Here is a 26,601-nt window from a genome sequence, read left to right as displayed (position 1 = left end):
TGCATTTTGTGTATTAATGAAAATTAATAATGCTACAGCACACCTTAACCTTAGTGAATAAAAATATCTTCGGCTGTTTTAGTTTTTCAAATAAAATCTGCATTTTTATACCAAAATCAGTCAAATGTTAACACAAGGTCAAAACTATCATGTGCTCTTATTATGGAGATGTTTAGTCCCCACACAGAGAAAAATACATCCTCTCTCTCTCTCTCTCTCTCTCTCTCTCACACACACACACACACACACACACACACACACACACACACACACACACACACACACAGTGTGTGAGGACGAAATATGTTTCTTGCCTGGAAACTGCTGCCTCCACATTCCTCCCATAAGAGCTCTGCAGACACCCAAAATCGAGTGAAGAATGGAAGGTGGTGAGTGGGGGGAAAAAAATCCTCAGGGGGATCTCTCCTTCCGTATATCAGCCCCCTCCTCTTCTCTGCGTCTTCCCCAGTCTTCCTCAGTGTGTTTGTAGTGGTTTCTCTTCCCCAGCTCAAGGGGAGCCTGATTAGTGGCATGCACACACATACACACACGCTCTTCCTCCTTTTTGCCTCAGTGTCTAGTGAGAACGATCCCGTCACAGCAGCAGAATGCAATGCGTTTCAGCAATGAGGAATGAGCGTCAGGGAGAAGGGGGAAAAGAAAGGAAAAAAGAAAAAAGAAAGGAAAAAAAAAAAAAAACTACTGCGAGAGCCAGTACAAACGAGCACTTCTGCGGCTCTCCTCTGGTCTCGGCTGCAGTCTCTCCTCCTCCCTCTGTTCTTCCCCACGGCCCCTTCACTCCTCTGCACTGCCTTTTTCTTCAATTTATGTTTTGTAAAAGCACAGCATTTAGGAGCTGTCGACCCCCTCCCCTGCCTTTTCTTTCTTACTTAACCCTGATCTCCCTCACTCTCCCTCTCTCTCTCTCTCTCTCACACACACACACACACACACACCCCTCACCTCCTAGTCCTATTTCCTGTGCTCTATCTGTGTTCCAATTGCTGGTTTTGGCTAAACATGCCTCATATTAAATAGTCTTATAATATGAGCTCTTATAAAAAGTGTGTGTGTGTTTGTGTGTGTGTGTGTGTGTGTGTGTAAGTGTACATGGGAACTGTTCAGAATAAATGCAGGAACACAGACTTAAAGGAATACTCCCGAGTTGGATGATTGAATACTTACCTCAGACAATTGTTTTGATGCATTTCCCTGTACTTTGAAAAGAATAGAAACCTGTTCATTCAAAACTGACTGATAATGGAAGTCTAAGGGCAACTGAATTGCATGAATGTGCCACTCATAAACACACTACTCTCATTACTTTCAGCTTCGTTCAGCTCACAGCCACATACACACATGCTCAGGAAGAGAGAAACGGATCACTCGAATATACTGGGAAACCAGGGCATGGGCACCACTCACATGTGTCATGCCAATCATTGCACCCATAGCTAGTCCTCCAAACACTACCCTCCCACTGCAGACTCTTGCTAAACCATGCCCCCATCACATAGTGATAAAGTGGTTATGTAGTTTTAACCATATTTGTACATTTGGAGCAATAGAGTAAAAACCTTTCTAAAGGTTTTTGGTATCCATGCATCATCTGACCCACACAACTGCACTGTAAATAACCACATACATCTTAAATTAAAAAATAAATAAATACAAAAAAAAGGGGAAGGGACAATTATCTGAAGGGACAATCATACAGCTTCACATCAAAGAATTACTTCAAGCAGTTTACAAATATATGCACAACATATGCTCTCAGCCTATTAGGGATCTTAGAGTAAATTGATTTTAAATTATTTTCTTAGTACAAGGAAAAAATGTTAAAACTGATGTCCATGGTAATCACACACATGTTACAGATGCATTAGAAGGGAATTAGGTCACCATAAGCAACAAAACAGGATCTATGGTAAGGGTTAGACATCTGACACACTCATTTACTCTCCCTCGCTTACACAATTCCACAAACTCATGAGCACTGCATAGTGTAATACAGACATGACGGCTAGTAAATGTGGCTCTGGTCATGATATTGTTCTAAAAGTGTGTGACTCATAGACTGAGCTGTGTGTGTGCGTGTTGTTAAAGAATGAACAGGACATTATAAAAATTTTTAAAAAGCCCATGTATTTACACAGCCTTCACACTTCTGGCCGTGCCATTCACATTACTCCACACTGTGCAGCTGCGGATGTGTTTTCTCACATTGCAATCTGCTTCCTACTGATTTTTTGCTATTTCCTCTATTCATTATATTCATTCCCTTACTCCCTCCTATCAGGGCTCTCTGTGACAGGAGCCATCTGGCCTGGCAAAGAGAGAGCACAGGACCAGCCCTGAACATGCACATGCACTAGCGTGCACACACACGTGCGTGCGTGCATGCACACACACACACACACACACACACACACACACACACACACACACACACACACACACAGCTGGGCCTTATTACCACTCAACGCTAAAAGCTGTTATGTGGAGGCATCAGTGCAGAGCATCTGAAGAGTTACAATAAGTGGAACACGCACACAAACATTTCTTTATGGAGCAAAGAATAAAAACAGAAGTTTATCAAGAGTGTATTCAAAACTTCAGAAAAGGGATGCCACTAATGTCTAGTGGACGTGTCTTTCAAAATCCCAGAAAAACTGATCTGCTCATCTTTCACCTCGAAGAAATCAGCAGATACTGCCTGATCTCACAATCCCTTTGCCTCATGAGACCAATCATGTGACTTTGCCAAACTGGATCCTGAGCAAGTTTCTGTGGCCTAGTTGTTCTTTCTGAACTCATTTGTCTTGTGAATACCAAAAAAAAAAAAAAAAAGTTTGCTCCATGCTCCACAGACACAAAAATAATAAGCAAGACCTTAGCTAATAGAAATGAAACAGTTATCCCTTCAATAACCAACCCAGATCAAACTGGATTCATTAAAAACCGACAGTCGACCACTAACATGTGTAGGCTCCTTAAATATATATATTTCACATCGCATATAAATCTAGAATGAGCAATAGTAACACTTGACGTAGAGAAGGCCTCTGACAAAGTGAACTGGAAATTTCTACCCACGACACTTCATAAACTAGGTTTCGGTGAATCATTTATTCATTGGATAAAAATACTCTACACATCACCAAAGGCCACAGTTATCACTAATGGACCAATATCACAAAGTTTCACACTGCAGAGAGGCACTAGACAAGGATTCCCACTCTCTCCATCCCTATCTGCCATTATTATAGAACCATTAGCCACAGCAATAAGAAAAAATGTCAATATTAATGGGATCCAGACAGCAAACATAGAACACAAAATCATCTTATATGCTGATGATATTGTACTCGTCTTACAAAAACCTATAGAATCAATACAAGAAACTTTTCACACAATCGAAAAATATTCCAAACTTTCAAATTACTCAGTCAAACTGAACTCAATCTACAGTATGCTCCCTCTAAACATGAAACTCCCCGAAAATACAGTAAAATCTCTACCTATCCCAATAAGCACTGACTACATCAATTATCTTGGTGTCAACATATCCACCAAGCTGTCAGACTTGCATAAATCCAATTTTAACCCTTTATTGAACACCATAAATAATGATATCCACCGCTGGATAAACCTCCCCCTCTCTCTCATTGACAGAATAGCATCCATAAAAATGACGATACTACCCAATATTAATTAGTTATTTTCAATGATCCCAGTTCAACCTCCCCCTTCTTGGTTCAAATAACTCAACTCCTGTATCGCTAAATTTTACTAGAAAAACAAACCTCCAAGAATCAAACTAACCACTTTTCCAAAGACCCAAATATCAGGGAGGACTTGATGCCCCGACCTTTCAACAATATTACCTCACTAACCAACTCCAATATATAATCAAATGGATAAAGCTCAGTCAGACAAAGGAAAATTGTCTAGATATAGAACAGACACTACGCAATAAAATCAGTATCACAGTATCACAGATTTGCCCTTCGTCAGTACAGCTACCAAACACCACCCCTGCTTCAAATGTCCAACGACTATAACAGCTTGGTGGAAATTTGATAAAACTATTAATTCACCACTCCAACTAGCCTAAAACACTCCCATATGGCATAATCCCAACTTCACAAACACAGTTAAGATAACAAACATCTCCACATGGGTAGAAAAAGGAATTATACACCTTAAGATCAACGCTTTTTCATCAATTCCATATCTAGCTGAAAAGCATGGACTAGAAAATAAACATTTCCTTGAATTTCTACAACTTAAATCCATTATATGCTCTGAAATCAATCTAAAAGACAACACATTAGACCTCCCCCCATTAGTATCAGACCTACTAAATATATCACCACCAACTACAGTCTTATCCAAAATATATAAAATAATATTCCATTCCAACTCCTCAATTACCATACCTTGATGATACCAATTCACCATACCAAGACGACTTAGCAATCCCATCTAGAGAAGACTTTTGGCAACAGATATTACAGAACATGTCCATCATAGCTAATAACAATAGTCTGCACCTGATACAATACAAAATAATCAATAGAACTCATTACACAGGTCATAGGATGTATAGAATGGGCTTTGGGGAATCAGACATCTGCACACAAAATAAACAAGACCATTACATACATGCCATATGGGACAGCACACCAGTTAAGCACTGGAAACAAATCACTGAGGAAATATCTTGTTTTCTAAATAGCACCATCCCACTTACCCCTTCACTTTGAATACATCTGGGATCAGCATTTCAAAGGAAAACCTAGTCCTCCTTACAGCACTAATCATCGCCAAGAAAACCATACTAACAATGTGGAAATCAAAGAACAATATTAATATCACACATTGGAAAAACCTAATAATCGACTACATAATAGAAAAACTCGAAAATAAAACTTTCAAATTTAACCGAGCAAAAGTCAACAATTCAGCTTCTACAGATCAACTACATAGTTAAAGCCATACCACACATCTCAAACAGGATGGTTACAAACACATGTAAATAAATGAAACATACATGCATACATTACTCACAGAGTCCAAAGTCGGTGTTATACATATTAATTAACTCAATTTATATTTCAAATATTACAAACTTTCCCCCTATGCCCCACTAGCCCATTGCTCTAATAAGTACCATATCCCAATCACATCCACTGTCTTGTCTACTACTCTGTCTTATAACTGTCCTCTCCATGTCCTGCACCCACCACTCACCCATACTAACCCTTAAATACAAACATGAAAACATGAATAAAATAAAATAAATAAAGTCTTAATTTTTTTCTCTCAAATTCTAGCAAGCTTATGTCAGAGACATGTTGAAAATTATGCAAAACGCTTACAAGAAGTTATTTCTGCTAAAGAGAGCAATACTAGCTTCTGAAGCCAAGGGTTTACTTACTTTGTCCACAGAAGAATATCACATCTATTGATATTCCTGTTGGATAAATGATTGAAAAAGCTATTTTTATTTGTGGTTTTTGTTCAAGTATATCAACTTTATAAACAGGCACTATTTCAAAAGGTGTTAAACGTTTGCTTGTCCACATATGTCAAAAAAAGGCAACAATTTCCATGGGGGTATACTTATTTTTTCACATTACTGTACTGGCTCTTGCATCAATAAAGGTCACTGTTCATGACTCCACTATCAGAGACACACTGGGCAAAAATGGCTTCTATGAAAGCGTGGCGAGGTGAAAACCACTGGTAACCCAGAAGAACATTAAGTCTCGCCTGAATTTTGTCAAAACACACCTTGATGATCCTTAAACTTTTTGGATGAATGTTCTGTTGACTGATGAGTCGAAAGTGGAACTGAGTCGAAAGGGTCCCGTTACATCTGGAGTAAACCAATCTCAGAATTCCACAAAAAGAACATCATACCTACGGTCAAGCATGTTGGAGGAAGTGTGATAGTGTGGGAATGCTTTGCTGTTTCAGGGTCTGGGTGACTTGTAATAATTGAGGGAAACATGAATTCTGCTTTCTACCAGAAAATCCTAAAGGAGAATATTCGGTCTTCAGTCCGTAAGTTGAAACTCAAGACTGATCTCCAGTTATCGGAAGTTTTTGGTTGCAGTTATTGCTGCTGAAGGAGGCAATGCTTTTTTCACATGGGTGATAGGTGTTGGATAGCTATTTTTTTTTTGCTTAAAACAAACAAACAAACAAACAAACGGAAACTATATTGTGTGTTTACTTAGGTTGCCTTTGTTTTATGTTGTATTTGGTTTGGAGATCCAAAACTATTTAGTATGAGATATTCACAAAAACCTAAGAAATCAGGATGGAGCAAAGACTTTTTCCAGTGCTGTATATAGTATATATCAGTGCTTTAGAGCTGCCTAAAGGCACAGTAACACATTTTACTACATTTGTTACATTTAACTCCTGTTAAACCTGTTAACTCCTGTTACATTTAACTCATGTTCCAAAACCTTTTCAGGTTTAACCCCTTCTACATTATCAGATCAGAGCAAACAGGTTAGATGTCTTCCGGAAAATGTCTTCCCTAACCCTAACCCTAACCCTAAGGATCTGAATTCTGCACATAGTTTCAGCTCCACCTTCTTAGGTGGAGTGTAACTCAATCTCCATGACACCATGACTTTTTCTTATTTATAGTAATTCACATCACCTGTTTGCCTACACATATACCAAAATGTATGTGCACATACACGCACACACAAATGGAGAACTGTTCATCTGTCCCTCTTCATGTCTGGTCAGAGAGATAGGAATTTGATTTTTAAGGATTGAGAACTCATGGTTTTCCTACAGCAAGCATAATTTCCAAATGGAAGTTATACTCTGTTCATTCAGTTGGATTAAGCACTGCGACCCACCTTCCCCACTGAGCCCAACCCAGCACAGATGGCTGGTAGGATTTTATGTCTGTAATCCCTCTTCTCTCGTCTCTTTTTCCCCTTAGCTATAGTTCCAAAACCACAATAATGAAAGAGCACATTAAGTTGAACATATGGCCACTGCATTTACTCTGACTGACTCCGGCCCTTTTCTGTTTTCTTGCCTCTTCCACCCTTTTTTCTCTAGATATTTACTTTAAACTCCTCTATATATTGCTCTAAAGACTGTAAATTCCCCTTTAGTTTTCCAGCTTAAAAGTGCACATGCACTGAGCACTTCTTGCAAATTGCATGCATTCTATTGGAAAACCCATCTCTACGACTTATAGGAGAGTGGCCTTGCGATACTGCCATGTACAAAGTGGTTAAACACATCAGGTATGAATACTTAACACATCAAGAATATGCACCTTATGGAGACAAAAAGGAATGACATGAAGTCAAATTATTACCAAAGACTTGTTACTTGAGGGAAATCACAAACAGAAACAGAGTTGTAAATTTAAAATTCATGACTACACACAAACAACATAATATTACACTCCTTCAGTCTGCCTTTCAACTTCTAAATCTAAACAGTATTTCAAAAATTCTACAATGCAAATTGTGCAAAAGTGTGGGTATTTATCAAAATAAATGTTTGCATAGACTCATTCTCATATTCTTGCGTAGTTTTGACCATGAATATGCAAAATAACTAGCAGTGAAATTCTAAACAGAATGTGAAATATGTTCACCGAAAGCACTTTGCAAGAGCTTGTGAAATAATGGACTGGACTGCTAATACAGTTATTTAACTATGAAAGTAATTAGTGTTAAATACAAGCAACTGTGGTTACATTTAAATCCAATAAAAGGCTGACAAAGGCAGCCTGTTAATGAATGTTTACTATTCTGTGGATGTGCAGGTAGACTTGACAATTGTTAATGTTCGCTGAAACAGGGAAATATTCAACAGCAATGCTTAAGAATGTAAACTTTGTTGACCTATATCATAATGTGTGCCATACCATACCTGGTAAATTATGGCCATGTCTGTATTTAAAAGAGCAGTGAAATGCAGGCACATGGTGGCTAAGAACAATTTCTTTTTATATAAGCCTCATAGTTTACACTTGTGCAAATGATATCCATGCACACATTTAATGAATGCCAAATTGTGTCTGAGACTTTACATTTTATGAGTGAGAAACTGTTTAGAACCTTTCTATGCAAAGTTAATAAATTACAGCCCAGCTTCAAGTACTTCTAACCTCCATGTCAGCAATTAACTAACAGTAATCTTCATGGAGTCACAAGAAAGCGCATGCAACCCTAAAATCTCTGCTGAGAAACTCAATGAGCTTCCAAATGTGTGATACATCAAACAACTAAATGTTAAACACAGGCATAATTTACCACAAGCAAATTAATTAAAACAACTGATACTCATACACACATGGCCAACCCTAGGTATTTGTGTGTGTTCTGACCACTACCTCCATTGCCATGGCAACAACATCTGCTTTTACTGGAAAATAGGGACTTAATTACATGTTCTTGCTCTTATATAGTCGATAACAAACAGTTACTGCTACACCAGGACGCAATTTATGGAACAGGAGCAACAATTTCAAATTACATTTTGTTAACTAGAAAATATTAAACATGTGCCTTGTGTCTGAACATAAGTGATGGTCCAAAATATTCAAACAAGTTACAGAACTTCAGCATGACCAATTTGTCTTTCAAAGTCTCTCATACCGTGAAGAATGTATTCCAAGACAAAACCAAAACCAGCTGTGAAGACAACAGTTCAAAATTGACATTATATTAGATGAAAGTCATCTAAAGTCATGAAGTGGTGATTAACCTAAAGAATCTGAAGGAGAGACGTCTAAAGCGAGAGAATTATGTCAGCCCAAAATGGATTGTATAAAAGAATGTTGTAAAGAGGATAAAAGAGGACTTAAGATATTGCAAATGCTTCTCAACACAGCTCGGAGAGAAAAGTCACAATGATCTTGATTTACAGGCAGCAATAGGCAGTATCTGGCAACAACATTAAGATTATGAGAGACAGGGCAATCACATGAAAGATATCTGATTTAAAATGTATCAGGATCACTTATTGTGCATTCCTCCAAACCCATCAAGTCACCAATTACCAATGTTTCAGATTGGTTTTCCGTGTTTGTCTCTTTCCCATCTTCCTCTCATTAGGCTCTCTAATAATATCTCATTATTTAGATTACAATAATTAGAATCAGATAATATGATGGTGACATGCCATGTAATTTCACGCAGGGTTTTGACACTGTATCTCATATCTCTATTCCAGTTACTGCTCTTCTTGGGCACCTCCCCCAACACAGTCATTTCACATCAGATTCATGAGCTGCAGGGTGAAAGCGCTCTGTTACATCAACAGCATGGGTGGGATTAGAGAATGCTCTGAAAGGCCACTGCACTGTGATACAGAAAAAGATTACACCAGTTCAGTCACTAGTAATGCAGAAATCATGCAGCATATGCTTAGGTCTTCTTTTATGTATCCTAGACAAAGAAATTAAGAGAATTACTGGATACGTTATTGTAAAGCACGAAAGAATAACCTAAAAAGGCAACTGGAAAAAAGAACTCAAAGAAATATATACTATATACCCATCAAGACCCTAGAAATGTGATGGGCTGCAAGCTTGTAGCAATTAGAAGAGCAAACAGAGGAAAGGTTCTCGTATAAAATAGCCAACATTGCAACATATAAAGTTCTAGAAGATAGGCTGTAAAACACTGTATAACTGATATTTTCTAGTGTTCATACAGAATTATTCAGCAGAAAAAAGTCCAAAACATTTATAATATACCAGTAAACACAATATACCAATAATGTCATCAGAATAACCCCAACATGAAGCTAAAATGGCATTTACAATTAATCATACTAACTAATTTTGCCTTATGTCAGAAATATCCAGATTTTCACTTGCTAATACTGGCTAATAGAAGAATATTATAGAGATGAAAGAAGATTATTGAAACTTTGCATAAATTGAAGTGTTTCACAATCATTCAAGGTATTTGAGAAAAGATGATATTGTGGAAAATTTGGACAAAGATTTTGATTTACTTGTGTCAGGCGATGCCATGGTGGATACAATAACCGGGGGTCCAGTGCGTCGTGAGAGCTTCTGATTGGCAAGCCAAGGAGTCTGTATAGCAGCACCTACAGGCACCAGGGCACTCTCATGAGGTGTTGCCCCAGTCTTTCGCATTATATGGGGGCTTGGTTGTGGATTAGACAGGGTAGACATTGTGGCCAGGCTTCTATCCCTTTTCATCAGTTCCATGGGCACAGTGTAGCTGGTGGAATATGCTTTGGGGGCGTGCTGTGGTGGCAGACTGGTCATGGTTGTTGACTGTGGTGTTTGCTGTGGCATGCCATGGATATGAGTTGGCATTTGCTGTTGCAAACCAAGGATTTGTGGTTGCGCTCCTGGTATGTGTGATGTGTAAGCAGAAAGTGAACGAGGTTGAACAGGCAGCACTGCACTACTGAAAGACCCTGGTGTTCTTATTACAGGGTATCCACTAGCCTCTAGAAGCTGCTGGGAGGGAGCACTACTAGGTCTGCGGCCCATGACTTCAGCCATCCTGGGGAAGATGGTCTGGACTTGGGTCAGTGGTGGCTGCATATACTGAGAGTCCATGCTTGGAGTCGTTTTTGGTTGCTGGTGTATGTATATGTCACTGCAATGGCTGAAACTGTTGGATCGTCCTCGGACTGGAGCAGTCTGGTGCTGAGGCATGTCCATAGGACGTCTGCAACTGACTGCCACACGAGAGAGAACACGTGCCTGCCCTAAGTTGGGTGCAACAGAGTGAACATCATTCTGTTCCATAACAGCTAACATTGCAGTGGAATCAAAGCCCTGCTGTAGCAGAGAGGTTATAGTGCTCTCAGACAAACCTTCGTTGCGCAAAAATGCCAGAAATTCTGGGTCAGCAACCTTCTTGGGGTCCACAGGAGCCAGTGAATTTTGAGGTGTTGTAGGAGGAGGAACAGGTAGAGTAGGGAGCTGAGGAGGACCCTGAGCAGAGATAGCAGCAGTGACTGAAGTAGTCTCTGGGGCAGGAACTGGCAAGGGATGGTTAGGGTCATACACAGGATTTGGTGGTGCCACAGGTTGTCCCTGCTGAACAGATTGTGCAGGCTGGGTTTGTTGCACAAGTGGCATTTGCTGCACTTGCTGGATTGGTTGCATTTGCTGTGGTTGTTGAACTGGCTGCCCTTGCAGTACTGGCTGAACCTGCTGTGACTGGTGAAATGACTGAACTTGTTGAATTTGCTGCTGACCTGGATCCTGTTTTTGCTGTTGGGCCTGTTGCTGCTGTCGTATAACATATGGTGAAGGGCTTTTCTGCCGCATAACCATACCTTGAGAAGATGGATCGATAACCAGGCAGGTGGCTGCAGGCTGACTTGGATCCACTGGTCTCCCATTAAGATCACTATACAATGAGCATCCAGGAAGAGAGGAGGGTGCCTCAGCCCCATAGCAAGGAGTAGTTGCCTCAGTGGCATAGCAAGCAGGAGATGGTGCACGGCTTGGTATGTGCTGGCCTCCTGAGATAATTTTGGCTACAGGTGTGGCAGGTAGAGGGCTAGGAAGGCATGGCTCCCGGTAAATACGGGTCATTTCGTGAGCGGTATGGGGTGGAGGAGGTGGTGCTGGATTGGGGGTAGGCGCACTAGACCTCCCAGACTGGTTCTGGTTCCAAAGTGGTTGAGTCCCTCCCATCATAACATAATGAGAAGCTGACCGGTTATGGAGCATTTGTTCTCCACGATAGAAGTCATCAGGTTGCCTGGAAAACATTACAGGATTTTGCTGGCAAGGATCCAGTGGAGTTAGAGAACCACGATGGACCATGGGTGAACGGTCATAATGACTGTTCAGCTCTGGAACAGAACTCTTCCTCATGCTGCGGCAATCAGGTCGATCATAATTTTGATTATAAAGTGATACCTGGTAATGGTAGGGCTCCCGTTTTATATCCATGTCAGATGGACGCACACCAGTGAGGGGTTCATTCCAACCCCCCGTATCCCCTCCAAAGGAGTTCCGTTGCTCAGTTGTCCTTGTCTGCTGCTCATACATATTCTCACTGCATTCCCAAGTACTTCCATTCCCACCCAGCACGTCCCAGCTTTGGGAACGGCCAATCGGCAACTGCTTGCTAGAGACCAACATTAGCACCTAGACAGTCCCCTCGAAGGAAAAAATGTGCAGAGAGGATGTTCTCTTGTGCTCGCTTCAGTTTTTCTGTTATGTAATTTAAAGAGTGGAGGATTTAAAAAAGAAAAAAAAAAGATGCTGCAGGAATATCCTTTTTCATACGAGTTCCAGCTGTAATTTCTGTCTTTCCTCTCTTTTAGAGTTTTGCTTTTAGATAGCTCCTCTTGGTAGGTGACAGCTGAATAATTAATCCAGTTCGTACTGCTGTTGGCAATACAAAAGGGAAAGAAGATACCAAATGCTCTCTCACACACACCGGCTGTAGGCGAAGGCAACCTTGCTACTCCATTGTGAAAATGCAAAACAACAACCATGAACTGATGAGAATACAGTGATGAGATTTTTTCTTTACCAAAGGAGGGGTGGTGCATAGTAGGCAGGGGCTTTTGTTAATCCAGGAGAGCTGATCTGCTTCTACTCCGAGACATTTTACTCGGTCTGAGTGCTATGAGGGATTAAAGACTAAATGAAGCCCGGTTAAATCCACTGCAGCAATAGCACATACACATAAATACATACTAATTCATTATACAAGTCTTACATACAGACAGATTAAATACATTTATGACAATGATGATGACGATGATGATGATGTCACCCTGTACGATACAACACACCTACCTGTTGTAGATAATTGACAAACTCTGTGATGTTGCTGAGTCTCTGTCCAGTGGTCATTAAAAAGCATGACTTTCTCTGAACCCCACAGGGCTGGACAAAGAAGCTCTCCGGTGGAATTAATACAAACCTAATGCATCAGTGTTAAGTCGCACAGCACCCTCAGAAAGATCAAATCCTGACTGAACAGTAATCCGGCAACTAGTCAAGCACTGTACGCTCAGTAACAAGTGCAAAGGGCCGACCTGACACTACAACCGCATCTGTGTGACACAAATACAGCACATTTAAACCATGTTAAAGCACATCTGACATGAAAAAAAATTGCAAATATAATAAATTCATATTCTTTGAAATTACTAAAGATAAAAATAAAGTGTTAAAGTACAGCTATTGTACCCAATGCCCTTTATATCAGCGCCTTGACACAAAAACTCTGTTCATCAAAGACTAATATATCTTACTGAAACGTTCATTGTTCATACATAACTGACTAACTGAAATAAATAAACGCAATCCTACTACAAATCTATTCAGACATTTGTAGGGGGGGGAACAGAAGGAGCAAGCAAAGGATTTGATTTTTTTTTTTTTTTTAAGCCAAAGTATAAAATTAGTCTCATTGTGCATCATTATTGATCATGCACATGTCTAGGTGTCTCCATTGTCATGACACATTTATGCTGCCATTTTTAAACCAAACTGTAGCCCTCTTTAGTTATTTTTGTGCACATTTACATTGTATGAACAAAGCTGCTGTGACATAATGCACCCAAATACAAAGGAAAAGACTGTGTATAAGGAGTACGATTACACAATTAGATAAGATTACTCAGAACCTTGAAAGAGCAGTCAGCATTCACAAATGGGAAAATTATGTGCATGAGCACTAAAAACAAATATTAGTACACTAACTCCTGGGATGTTCAGCCTCACAGAGTCTCATTCTATCCAGTATGGCCATTTTAATAATAAATATTCTTTTGCCCTCCAAACAAACTGCAAATGCTGAAAACATAATGAGTAAAATGAGAAATGAATGAAAACGGTTTGAATAAAGAGTGAAGATGACGGCTAATTAGATTATGTTTCTACAGTAAATTTAATGGCTCTTTCTTGACTGACGCACAAATTTGTGTACCTCATTCAGCTTTAGCTGAAATGTCATAATTGTTAACATATTTCCCCCAATTTGTGTGTGAATGACAAAATAAATTATACACAATTAGTTGTGAAGAGCGTTCTGTATTGTGCAGCTGTAATTTGCAGAGAGAAATGAACCTTGCTTAGTAAAGCTCTAAACATCTGACATCGTGTCTCTACCACATAAATCAAATAAAATCCAATAATCTTAATCCTCATGCTGCATGAATTGAAAAGCAATGTTGTCTCATATACAAGCAGAACGGCCTAGTAAAAACAGGTCCAGAAACAAATATTCAGCTTTAGTATGGAAAAATGCATAACTAAAAAAATCTCCCATTTTGTACAGAGAGTCACCCCTGCACAGAGTTCTATGATGAGTCACGATGGATTAGTTTTTCATATTGTGTGTCAATGAGGGTAAGCACACACACACACACACACACACACACACACACACACACACAGACAACTGTGCCAACTATGTGCTTTACCCTAAAGGGCCCTTACCAATCACTCATAATCCATTCACCACAAGGAGTATTGCTCATCTTGTTCATTTCCATTCCAGACGTTCCTTTCCTCCTGCTAAACCACTTTCATACATTGCCAAATAAGAGTATTGATCGAGCACGAATAAAATTACATGGCCAGAGTCAGCACTTAACACTCAATGTATATCTACATATTATTATCCTGGACATTACAAAAAAAAAAAGAAAAAATAAAAGAAAGAAGCAGAGCAGTGAAAAAATTGTCTGAGCACAATCAAATGCAGTCCACAATTAGAATCCACTACCTCTCGTATTTGATAAACAGACCAGCACTGTGTCTTTCTGCTGGATAAAGCATACTGCTGAGTTAATAGTCTCTGCATTCATTTTTTCTTTGGCCTGGCCTCTTTGGCAACCGCAACCCCCTCTGGGTCCCTTTGCCACAGTCAAAAGTAGATGAGATCACTTTCCATTGTAATTAGGCACGAAAGTAAGAATTTGCTTTTGTAGGAAGCCTGCATTCAATCTACAGTTCTTCTTCACAGCATGCTATAGTGGTGACAGATTTTTACCCTACGTATTGTAGACATAAATTTCAAACGTATAGGTACTTACTTCAGCAGAACTACACCCTGACTACTCTTCATGCAAAACTGTGCCTGTTAATGGAGAACATTTAAAATATAGGATGTAGTGATTTGTGTTACATGTTTACATGTCTAAGCATAATTAATCTCACTACATTTCCTTCTCCATTCCTGGAGCGGACTTTGCCTCAGGAGGCACATTTCTAAACTAGAGGCTTAATTGTTCTGTGCACAGAGGAGAAAGAAAGAAAAAAAAACATTGTGCTTAGTCAGACCTAATCCAGTACTCACATAGTGGGGAGGATCAGTGGTCAAGTATATTGTTTATATGTTCATAAAATCAGGCATTTAAAAAGGCATTTAAAATGTGCCAAACCGTTATAGTGTTTCACAGGCACATGGAAAGTATTCCTAAAGTTTGATTGTTTTACTCCGAAAAGGAGTGTGTCATGTGGAGATCATTATACTATAATTAGAATAGTAGAGAAAGTGGAAAAGCTTTCAAAAAAGATTCATGGGGTTTCATCATCGAACTCTCATACCCGCACTGCTAACTGGCATCGTGAAGTGCAGTAAGACATTTGGGATGTCAAAACAACAAATTACTGGAAAAAAATGAAACACTCTAAAACTTACCTTCACAGATTCTGTCGAGCCGTTGACGTTTTACTTTGTGTTTGTCAAGCAAAGCCATTGTAGTGCTGCAGCCTCCTCGTCTCGGCTAGCTGTACAACGGGCTAAGCCACAAAACACTAGTGTCCCCTCACCCCCGGCAGGGCATGCCGTCACCTCACACCTGCATGCACACACACACACACACACACACACATATACACACACACACACACACACACTTCATTGAACAGATAACCTCAATTCCTACAATGGTCTACTTTGTCTTTTCATTGAGGTTGACTCTTCGGACAGGTCGAATGGAGTGTTGCAATAATGAAATATTCCCACAAGAGGGAGCTATCTCACTATTCAAGCAAGCCATTTTTGTGAGTTCAATAAAACACTAAAAACAACCCAAATCCAGACACAAAACATACTATCAAACACTCACTGCTATGGATGTAAAAACTGCTTAAAATCCTTTGCATTTTTTACACACACACACACACACACACACACACACCACTTCTTTGATTAAAAACCTGGTGCCCTTTAAGGTTGACCGAGAGTGATCACAACATGAGCCATAACCGTACTTCCTCAGTTCCAGCATTTACACTGGAGGCTAAATATCAGTCATTCAGAGCAGAGATTCCAGGCATTCAGAGAGGTCTTATGGAAACTTTTTATCACAACTCCTCCGTCATCAATATATTCTTTTAAATCCCAAGCTCTCCTCTCATACGCTCTCCATATTTCACTCATTCACTGAGTGAAAGCTAGAAACTCCTCAGCCTCGAATATCTATTATTTTTGAGTCTGCTTTGAGTTTTTGACTGCTTTACTACCAGAGTGAGATACACCACAGCAGCACATGGACGACTTGAGCGACATTTCTCAATCAGCCCACGTTCAGGTTGCTGCTAAAATAAACCAAATCATTTAGACTTCATGTGATTCATATGCAAATAATAAAATAAAAAGGTGCAGCATTTGCGTCTATATTTGTTCACAGTCTAGGACCGGTACGTCTTCTAATCCCTGATACATTTAAGCACCAACAGAAAATATATAACGCATCCGATACACTTAGTGTGCACTTACATAACACTCACACACATCTCACCAGTGGATACTCGTACTGTAATTTTGATAGACCAACCTGCTGGGAATATAATTAGAATATCGATATCACAAAAAATAACAAATCACTAGACAACTATCGTCAGTTCTGACTAATGCCCTTGCTTCTCATAATAACAAGTAGAATGACAGCGAACACATGGACACACACATATATACATACATATATTTCCAGCACTGCCTTAACACTCTTGGACATGGAGTTCACCAGAGCTTCACAGAGTTGCCACTGGAGAACTCTGCCACTCCTCCATGATGACATCACACAGCTGGTGGATGTTAGAGACCTTGTGCTCCTCCACCTTCTGTTTGAGGATGCCCCATAGATGCTCAATAGGGATTAGGTCTGGAGACATGCTTGGCCAGTCCATCACCTTCACACTCAGCTTCTTTAGGAAGGCAGTGGTCGTCTTGGAGGTGTGTTTGGGGTCGTTATCATGCTGGAATACTGCCCTGCGATCATGCTCTGCTTCAGTATGTCACAGTACATGTTGGCATTCATGGTTCCCTCAATGAACTGTAGCTCCCCAGTGCCGGCAGCACTCATGCAGCCCCACACCATGACACTCCCACCACCATGCTTGACTGTAGGCAAGACACACTTGTCCTTGTACTCCTCACCTGGTTGCCGCCACACACGCTTGACACCATCTGAACCAAATAAGTTTATCCTGGTCTCATTAGACCACAGGACATGGTTCCAGTAATCCATGTCCTTAGTCTGCTTGTCTTCAGCAAACTGTTTGTGGGTTTTCTTGTACATCATCTTCAGAAGAGGCTTCCTACTGGGACGACAGCCATGCAGGCCAATTTGATGCAGTGTGCGGCATATGGTCTGAGCACTGACAGGCTGACCCCCCACCCCTTCAACCTCTGCAGCAATGCTGGCAGCACTCATACGGCTATTTCCCAAAGACAACCTTTGGATATGACGCTGAACACGTGCACTCAACTTCTTTGGTCGACCATGGCGAGGCCTGTTCTGAGTGGAACCTGTCCTGTTAAACCGCTGTATGGTCTTGGCCAACGTGCTGCAGCTCAGTGTCAGGGTCTTGGTAATCTTCTTATAGCCTAGGCCATTTTTATGTAGAGCAACAATTCTTTTTTTCAGATCCTCAGAGAATTCTTTGCCATGAGGTGCCATGTTGAACTTCCAGTGACCAGTATGAGGGAGTGTGAGAGCGATGACACCAAATTTAACACACCTGCTCCCCATTCACACCTGAGACCTTGTAACACTAAGTCACATGACACCGGGGAGGGAAAATGGCTAACTGGGCCCAATTTGGACATTTTCACTTAGGGGTGTACTCACTTTTGTTGCCAGCGGTTTAGACATTAATGGCTGTGTGTTGAGTTATTTTGAGGGGACAGCAAATTTACACTGTTACACAAGTAGTACACTCACTACTTTACATTGTAGCAAAATTTCTTCAGTGTTGTCACATGAAAAGATATAATCAAATATTTACAAAAATGTGAGGGGTGTACTCACTTTTGTGAGATACTAATATACATACATACATACATACATACACACACACATATACATATATACATATATATATATATATATATATATATATATATATATATATATATATACACACATATATATACATATATATATACATTATATATATATACACACATTATATATATATATATATATATATATATATATATATATATATATATATATATATATATATATATATATATACACATTTTATATATTATATATATATATATATATATATATATATATATATATATATATATATATATATATATATATATATATATATATATATATTTGTGTGTGTGTGTATATATATATATATATATATATATATATATATATATACACATACATATACACACACACATATATTTCTGTCACATCAACCTAATTTAACTAACTGGCCAGACATCAGACATTAAGTTTTCAGTGGTTCTTGTTGGACAGTTTGGCATCAGAGTAATCTCATAATATCTTCTGATAATTTCTGGGAAAGCAGAAACACTAAAGCCTTTAAATTAGCAAAATATACTTTAATAAATCACAAGTTAACGAGCATCTTTCAGGATTCTTTCGCATATGCAGTATTAAGCCCAATTAAACAGAACCTTGGTGTGTTTTCCCCTCTGTGCAGTTCAGGTTTGGACCACACACCGTGGTCCGAGAGCGTCTGAACAAGGTTGTCTGGGTCCACATTCATGCGAACTCTACAGTGGTTCAGCTGTAGGGAGAACATAATTCGACCCTAAATCAATCCAACCAAAGAAGTCAAACCAAATGGGTTCTGTTTATAGGTTTGTCATGCAGCAGTTTTTTTTTGTTGTTTTTTTTTTTATAGATGTGAGCTGCTAAACCGATAACGCAGCACTGTAGCACTGCAGAAATGCAATATGTTGTGGATATTTGGACAGACCAACAGAAAGAGAAACTAAACTATGGATACGATACACAAAATCTTTTAACTAGATATTCATACAATCTGTTAGTTGTTAGTGGCCTCCATGCTCATGATTTCTATGCATCCTTGTAGCCACATGTGTAATGAATTGTTTGGAAACTGTTGTGGATGTTTGCAGAGATGCTGCTATTTGGAAAGGACCGTTTTAAAGGAAAATATTATATAAATATAAATTAATGTTGTTTAAATAGCCCACAGAGGTGGCAGAAACAGCTTTTCAGAAGACACAAAGAGATCACCTGTATCCACTTCAAAGCTGTGTCTGTGTTTTAAAGTGCTCTCTCACGCAGTGTGTGAATTACAGCTGTCCCATTCACCAACCTGCTGCTTTGATTCATCTGCACCTGTGAGCATGCCTGCGAGAGACAATTACAGTGGTGCAGCATTTTGTGATTGAAATGTTCGAGTCCGCACCCCTGCAGTTCAGTCTTGCCAGTTTGGATATTTTTCATGTCACCTATTTTTGCAACGCAATGTCTTAATGATTTAATAATTGCAAAAATAATGTGCATAGGTATTTAATAAATTGCACCTACAGAGCAGGTGTCAGAAGATTATATTTGAAATAGCTCAGCCCTGGTTTTGTTCAGGTATCATCTCTAATATGCTGCTCCTTTTCCCGTCATAACATTCATTCTGCTTGGGAAATCCACCACGAGCATATGTCCATAACAGGGTTTCATCCAGGGGCTCTTTGAAATGACACTGCCGATAAAACCAACAACAGCCTTATGCACTTTCCTCAGTATGACAACAAATACAATTTCTGTGAGCTGAACAAGCCTGCAATATATCATCCAACACACACAGAGATAGATAGATAGATAGATAGATAGATAGATAGATAGAGAGAGAGAGAGAAGCAAATTCAGAGAGGCTTGGAATATGCCACAACTTTACTGAGACTAATACATATTAATGTGTTTATGCCTTCAAAAAACTGACCTTTTGCTTTAATGCCTCAAGGGAACTTGAGAAAAACCTTTTTTTTATTATTTTTTTATTTATTTTTTTAGATAAAGCTCAAAATACTTGACCTTCCTCCCACACAATGCATTTGTCTGTCTTTCAGACTGTCATTCACCGCCACACACACACACACAGGGTCTTGCAGATAGAAATGAATTGATAAAGTAAATGAAGACACGTCTCATTTAAAGGAAAACTCCAGCATTTTTCAACTTAATCTCCATGTTGTCAGTTTATGATTAATATTGACAAGAATTTTGACTTTTTCCTATACTGAGAAGTCACTTATAATCGATGTCTTATGGCCAGTCGTTGAATTCCACTCATAAAGGTTTCTAATATGCAACTATGTAACATGAATTCAAAACTATGCCTGTTACATTTTAAACTGAATGGTCTAAGGATAGACAACGTGACGGTGCCTTAAAAAGCTATTTTTATGTCGTTTTATACAACTTTTAAACACTAGGGCGACTCAGTAAAAAGATATTCTGCTCACTCATCACTTTCACGATGGATTTGTCCAATTCCCATGCGCTCAGCTGGAAACTAAGGCACTTCTGTGTTTGCTTTGAGCTACACCAACTACATACATACACCATAATGACAAATTCTTCCCTCTGTAAAAAGTAGACCCATTTCTTATAGGATGAATTAACCAGCTTTATATCTTACCAATGAATTCATGAACGTTTTCTACAAAAATATGTTGAGTGCCGCACTGCTTTTGGTGTTTTGGATTATAGCTTTATGTTGAAATTTTGAAATGATTGCCTGTAGTAATACTACACGCACTACACATGCAGTAGATAGTGATAAGTTGAGGTTGTGTGTCTTTTTGTTGTTTTTTTTTAAACAAAGCATGACAACAGATGGCCCCTTCCCTATGACCTCCTCTTGACATTCTGAAGTCATGGACATCTGCTTGCCTTTCACTCTCTAAACTAAACCACCTGCATATTACTCATGTGTTGGGATATGCTTTAAAAAAAAAAAAATAAAATAAAATAAAATAAAAAACCATCATCATCATCATTTAGGGCAAAACTTGAAAAATGGATGCAAATCCTCTTAACCTCAACACTTCCCAATTTAAGACTTCTGGAAGAAACATAGTACATAGATATAAAGTACTGTTTCTCAGTGGTCTTGGAAAGTTGATTGTGCATTTATTCCACTAGAGATCACATGCTCAGAAGAATTCTGAGCACTTCATATCACCATGTAGCTAAAGAGACACCCAGCTGACTGGTATGCAGAGAGACACAGAGGAGGGGGGGCTCTAAAGAAACAAGACAGCTGTGACTCAAACAATGATCTCTGGTGTATTCATATGTTTATATAGATCAGGAATTTAGTCATGGGAGTCACTTCAGGTATGTTAATTAAAAACATTATTTAATAGATTGAAGCCAGGTATGAAAGACCATGCCACAAAAGACATGTTGCTTATCCTAACCCTCATGGCTCCTCCTTTACTGAACAGAGCCAGCATGGCACTGAGAAGCTCCATCTGTCAACTATATGTAAAGATCTGTTAGCTCTGACTGCTTCTCCTTCTGTGTGTGTGTGTGTGTGTGTGTGTGTGTGTGTGTGTGTGTGTGTGTGTGTGTGTGTGTGTGTGTGTGTGTGTGTGTGTGAGTGAGAGAGAGAGAGAGAGAGATGGAGACGCATTTCAACCCTATAACCCCAGACTCATTACTGTGCAAGCTCAGGGACAAAAATCAAAGCTATTTCAATTTTACAGCACTATGAATGACATCATGATTCCTAAAATGGGATAAACATACAGTGCCCTCCACTAATATTGGCACCCTTGTTAAATATGAAGGATCAAAATTTGAAGAATCTGGAGAGATTCTGTATGGAGAAATGGTCTCAGATCCCTTGCCATGTATTCTCCAACCTCATCAGGCATTATAAATGGTAAATGACCTGCACTTGTATAGCGCTTTTTAAACCTTAGCGGTTCCAAAGCGCTTTCCACTGTGTCTCAGTCATCCATTCACACACACCAATGGTAGCAGAGCAAGGCGCTAACTTGCCATCAAGAACAACTCGGGGTTCAGTGTCTTGCCCAAGGACACTTCGGTATGTGGAGTCATGTGGGCCGGGAATCGAACCGCCAACCCTACGATTAGTGGACAACCCGCTCTACCAACTGATCCACAGCCTATATTATAGGAGAAGACTCAGAGTTGTTATCTTGGCAAAGGGAGGTAGCACAAAGTATTGACGAAAAGGGTGCCGATACTTGTTGCACACTTATATTTAACAAATCTTTTTCTTTTTGATAAACTTGTGTTTTGTTTGCAATTGTTTGATATCCCTGAGAGCAGAGTATTTTTGTGATTTTTTTTGAACAAAAGATCAAAAGGTTCAACACCAAAGACAATTTTTCACAGCCTTCTTTGCTCATATTTATCAAGGGTGCCGTGTCATGTCGTCCTCCTTTACCATCACCCTCTTGCTATTTTTAAAAAGCACATAGTGATCCATATTAGCAGCACATCAGACACTGACAGAATTTTTAATCTACCCTTCTTGCTACTTGATACCCAGTAATTGCTATTTTGAACATCTCGTTTGCATATATCAGGGGAAAATGAAAACCAAATGAACTCAATGTACTGGTGTGTATCAGTGGTATTTGTAACATTTGTAAAGGTCTAGCTGCGTAAAATTCCTTGCTTACAAAGGTCCAGCTAACATAACAACGGCGACTACGCCTTTTTTTAATAGCGACGAGTTTTTTACGCTTAATCATTAATGGTTTTTTATGGGTACAAATAAGACAATTTGAAGTGGTTATGTTTTGTTGGATTTGACTCGAGGAGAATAAATACATTCCATAGTCCATTCGCCTTTGGACATTTTATCATCACTGTCAACCTTTTTGTTAAATAAGCCATGTTGTCAGATCACTAATCAGACCAGAGAAGGTAAATAAAAAAGAAAAATCTACTCTGTGAAAACTCTCCCCTTTCTGACTGAATGTCTCTAGCCCTGGAGTATATTATACACCAAAAACTAATTCTATGTGTTTGTGCCTCTGCCCTCCCCCACCAACCTGCACAACAGCAAATCATAAATATTAAAGTGCCTGTTCACATTTACCTAACTAAGTGATAATTCATGTCCAGTGTCCTTCTTCACATTCTGCTATGTATGCTGAGACTGTGGAATGATTTAGTGCCTTAGGGAAGGTAGAAATGTGAAGGGCTCTCACATGAGACAGGGATAAGGGGGGAGGGGGGGTATAAAACCAAGGTCACCTGTCATTTTACCTTAAAATGCAACTGTGTGTTTGATTCTCTCCATGCTTGTGATGTTTATCACTGGACAAGTCTTCTTATACAAGTTTAATATAGATGGTGTTTTTTGGGGCTATTTTTCAAACTAATACAAAAGAAAAAAAAAAGTGGTTGATGGCATGAGTGATAATGCCAGTCATTAATAGAGAACAAATTTGATTAAATCTTTAATCTACTGACAGTTGTTACTGACACATTTCTTTAAACCCCTCTAGAATTCCCTGTAGCAAAACACTACACACGATTCAGGCGGTCTATCACATACTAGATCAGTGACTCAAGCATATAATGCCTTACTTACATTTTTTTCTGTACGAGTGATGATAACCCGATAGGGAACATGCAACACTTTGGAGAAAAAACTGCAGCAAAACATTGAACATGAAACTGTACGTACACCAGATCATTGTTTGCACTGAGCGCTGTTGTGATTTGAAATATCTTCCCAGCATGCCTCATCAAACAAGTATCTAATAACCATAGACAGCAGATGCCTGAGTGAAAAAGAGCTGCACGTACTCCCTTCTCCCAGACTAGAGCTCCTTACCAACAAAGGGCCATTCCCCTAATCACTCCTAAACACACACACACAGCATCCAAACATTCACTCTGGGTTTCTAGAGGTGTAAAATTGTTTTTCAGCTTCTGAGCTGAGGTTCCCGAAAGCATCACAGCACAAAGACGACCTTAACTTTACAGTGCTTTTAAGGAACCTGGACCCTGACCAAGCGGACACAATCAAACCTGGTTTGAAGAATCAGATAAATACAACTGAGCATTTCAAAGCATGTTGTTATGCTTAAGCCAATTTTTTACTCAATTGCTTTCAGTGTGCTTCCATTCAACTGCACATTAGACACTAAGCTCTCATGTTATAACACTTTTCTAGAAAGTGTTCAAAGATGCAGAAGTTCTCCCAGCTCACTGTAGGCTTTCAGAGCCAGGGACTTCTTTTAACAGTTAAATAAATTTCACAAAAACTCCTTCAGTACAGATATATTTTACAAACACAATCCAACTATTCAAACATTAGGCTCATTATTTAAAAGTATGCACTAATGTGCTGTTTATGTATTAGTGCCCTAGAGCATTTTGTTCCTGAACACATTAGGTCCAGGTTGATATTATGTAACAAGACCTACTTGTTTCGGAGTTATTGAGGTATAAATGAAACTCATTCGATGCAAGGGACCAGTCAAACTAGCTAATAACTAGAACAACTCGATATTAAATAAAATAGCTTTCATAAATGGTGAATTATGACTTCCTGTAGCAAAAACCACCTGGCTGTGCTTCACTGACCCCTGAACCCACTGGTCTAGAGTACCCTGGGCAACCCCCTCCCCTTGTGTGTGTCTCTCTCTCTCTCTCTCACTCACACACACACTCACACACACACACCAGCATTTCAACCATCCAACACATTGTACTTCAAATGCCTGCAAACACTAAGTTTGATCTTACCTGAGATCAGAGAAGCCTTTTACCCCAAAAAAGCCAATTTCACACAGGTCTGTATTTATTAGGGTGTGATTAAAAGTCCGGCTCGTGTTCAGGATTCTGTTAAGGTGAAATGGTAGAGGAAAGGAACCCGTCGCGAAGTTAAAAAACCGCGCCAAGCCCGAGAGAGATCACCGCGATGTAACCTGCTGTGCTCAGCGCACAGAGCTTTCAGTCACCGGGGTTTTTGAGCTATATTATGGTGACGCTATCGGTTAAGCTGCTCTGGTTCATCGTGTCCGTTTGCAGCAGGGAGGAACTGAGGTGAAGGGACTGTTTCTCCTTTTTTTGCGCTCTGATTCTGAGAGGCGGAGTTAAACACTTGAATAGACTACACACCCTCGAGGAGCTCCTGCCGCTTCGCTGCGGAAGAGACTAGTGGGCGGGACCGCGGGTGGAGTGGGCGGGACCGCGGGTGGAGTGGGCGGGATCACACGGCACTGCCCAGTTTATATATATATATATATATATATATATATATATATATATATATATATATATATATATATATATATATATATATATATATATATATATATATATGTGTGTGTGTGTGTGTGTGTGTGTGCGTGCATACACTGGCTGAATCCCAAATGTGTCCTTATTGCTTATATAAAGTGCATAATGTAGACTATAATGACTGTTGCACCGTTGGAAGTGCACTCTATAACCAACAGGAAACAATTTACGATTCAGCCATAACTTTTCTGTCTTACTTTTTCTTTTTTTTTAAATAAGTGACTGCCAGTAAATTGAGTTTAATGGAACAATAATACCTGACAGTAAGCTTCGGTTATTGAGAATCGTGTGCCATAAAACTGTGTATGAAATTAACATTTGGTAATAAAGTGTGATACATAGTTAATGCATGCATTCTTTGTGGCTGTTTTAGTCCTAAAATTCTGATAGTACAGTAGTTATATATAATCATATCTTGTAAACTGACTTAGTGATGAGCAGGAACCCCTTACACCTCCAGGGTTGGGAGTTCGATTCCCTCTGCCCTGTGTGTGCGGAGTTTGCGGGGGTTTCCTCCCCCAGTCCAAAGACATGCATGGTAGGCTGATTGGTATGTCCAAAGTGTCCGTAGTGTATGAATGGGTGTGTGAATGGGTGTGTGATTGGCACCGTGTTCAGGATGTACCCTGCCTTGTGCCCCATGCTCCCTGGGATAGGTTCCAGGTTCCCCGTGACCCTGAAGGATAAGCGGCATGGAAAATAGATGGATCTTGAAAACCTTAATTGTCTGCATGCCATATCATGCCGCATCACACTTTATTGTGTTCATTTCATACACAGTTTTATGGCAGACGATTCTCAATAACCGAAGCTTAAATACTGTCTTGTTTTATTATACCATTAAACTGATATTACTAATATAGCTGTATTTATTAGGTCGAAAAATGTTTATGATGTAAAATCGCTTGGTGCTCATGGGTGAGAGTCTTTCAATTTCCTCTAGTGGATAAATTCAGAAATCACACATCTGTGAATCAAAGTATGGAAGTATGGAGGCCTCTATTGTAAAATGCTGTGTAACTGAGTAGG

General features: G+C 39.4%; 1 protein-coding gene across 4 annotated transcripts in view; it reads right to left on the bottom strand.

The window, feature by feature from the left end:
* Positions 1-25,393, bottom strand: part of ctbp2a (C-terminal binding protein 2a) — a 36,559-nt gene extending 11,166 nt beyond the window's left edge. Inside the window, exons 1-2 of one of the 4 annotated variants that reach the window (XM_053682631.1) lie at positions 25,018-25,393; positions 15,669-15,828 (exon numbers count right to left, since the gene is read on the bottom strand). In XM_053682631.1, the coding sequence (XP_053538606.1) occupies positions 15,669-15,726 (58 nt within the window). In that variant the 5' untranslated portion in view covers positions 15,727-15,828; positions 25,018-25,393. Of the gene's footprint in view, positions 1-10,020; positions 15,636-15,668; positions 15,829-25,017 lie in introns of those variants that run through there. The other 3 variants (XM_053682632.1, XM_053682630.1, XM_017475740.3) reach the window with 3 other exon arrangements.
* Positions 25,394-26,601: the final 1,208 nt, after the last annotated feature.

This window comes from Ictalurus punctatus, chromosome 9 (assembly GCF_001660625.3).
Source record: "Ictalurus punctatus breed USDA103 chromosome 9, Coco_2.0, whole genome shotgun sequence".
Classification (NCBI taxonomy): Eukaryota; Metazoa; Chordata; class Actinopteri; order Siluriformes; family Ictaluridae; genus Ictalurus; species Ictalurus punctatus.
Note: the sequence above shows the minus strand (reverse complement) of the source record. Positions and strands in the feature narration are given on the sequence as shown.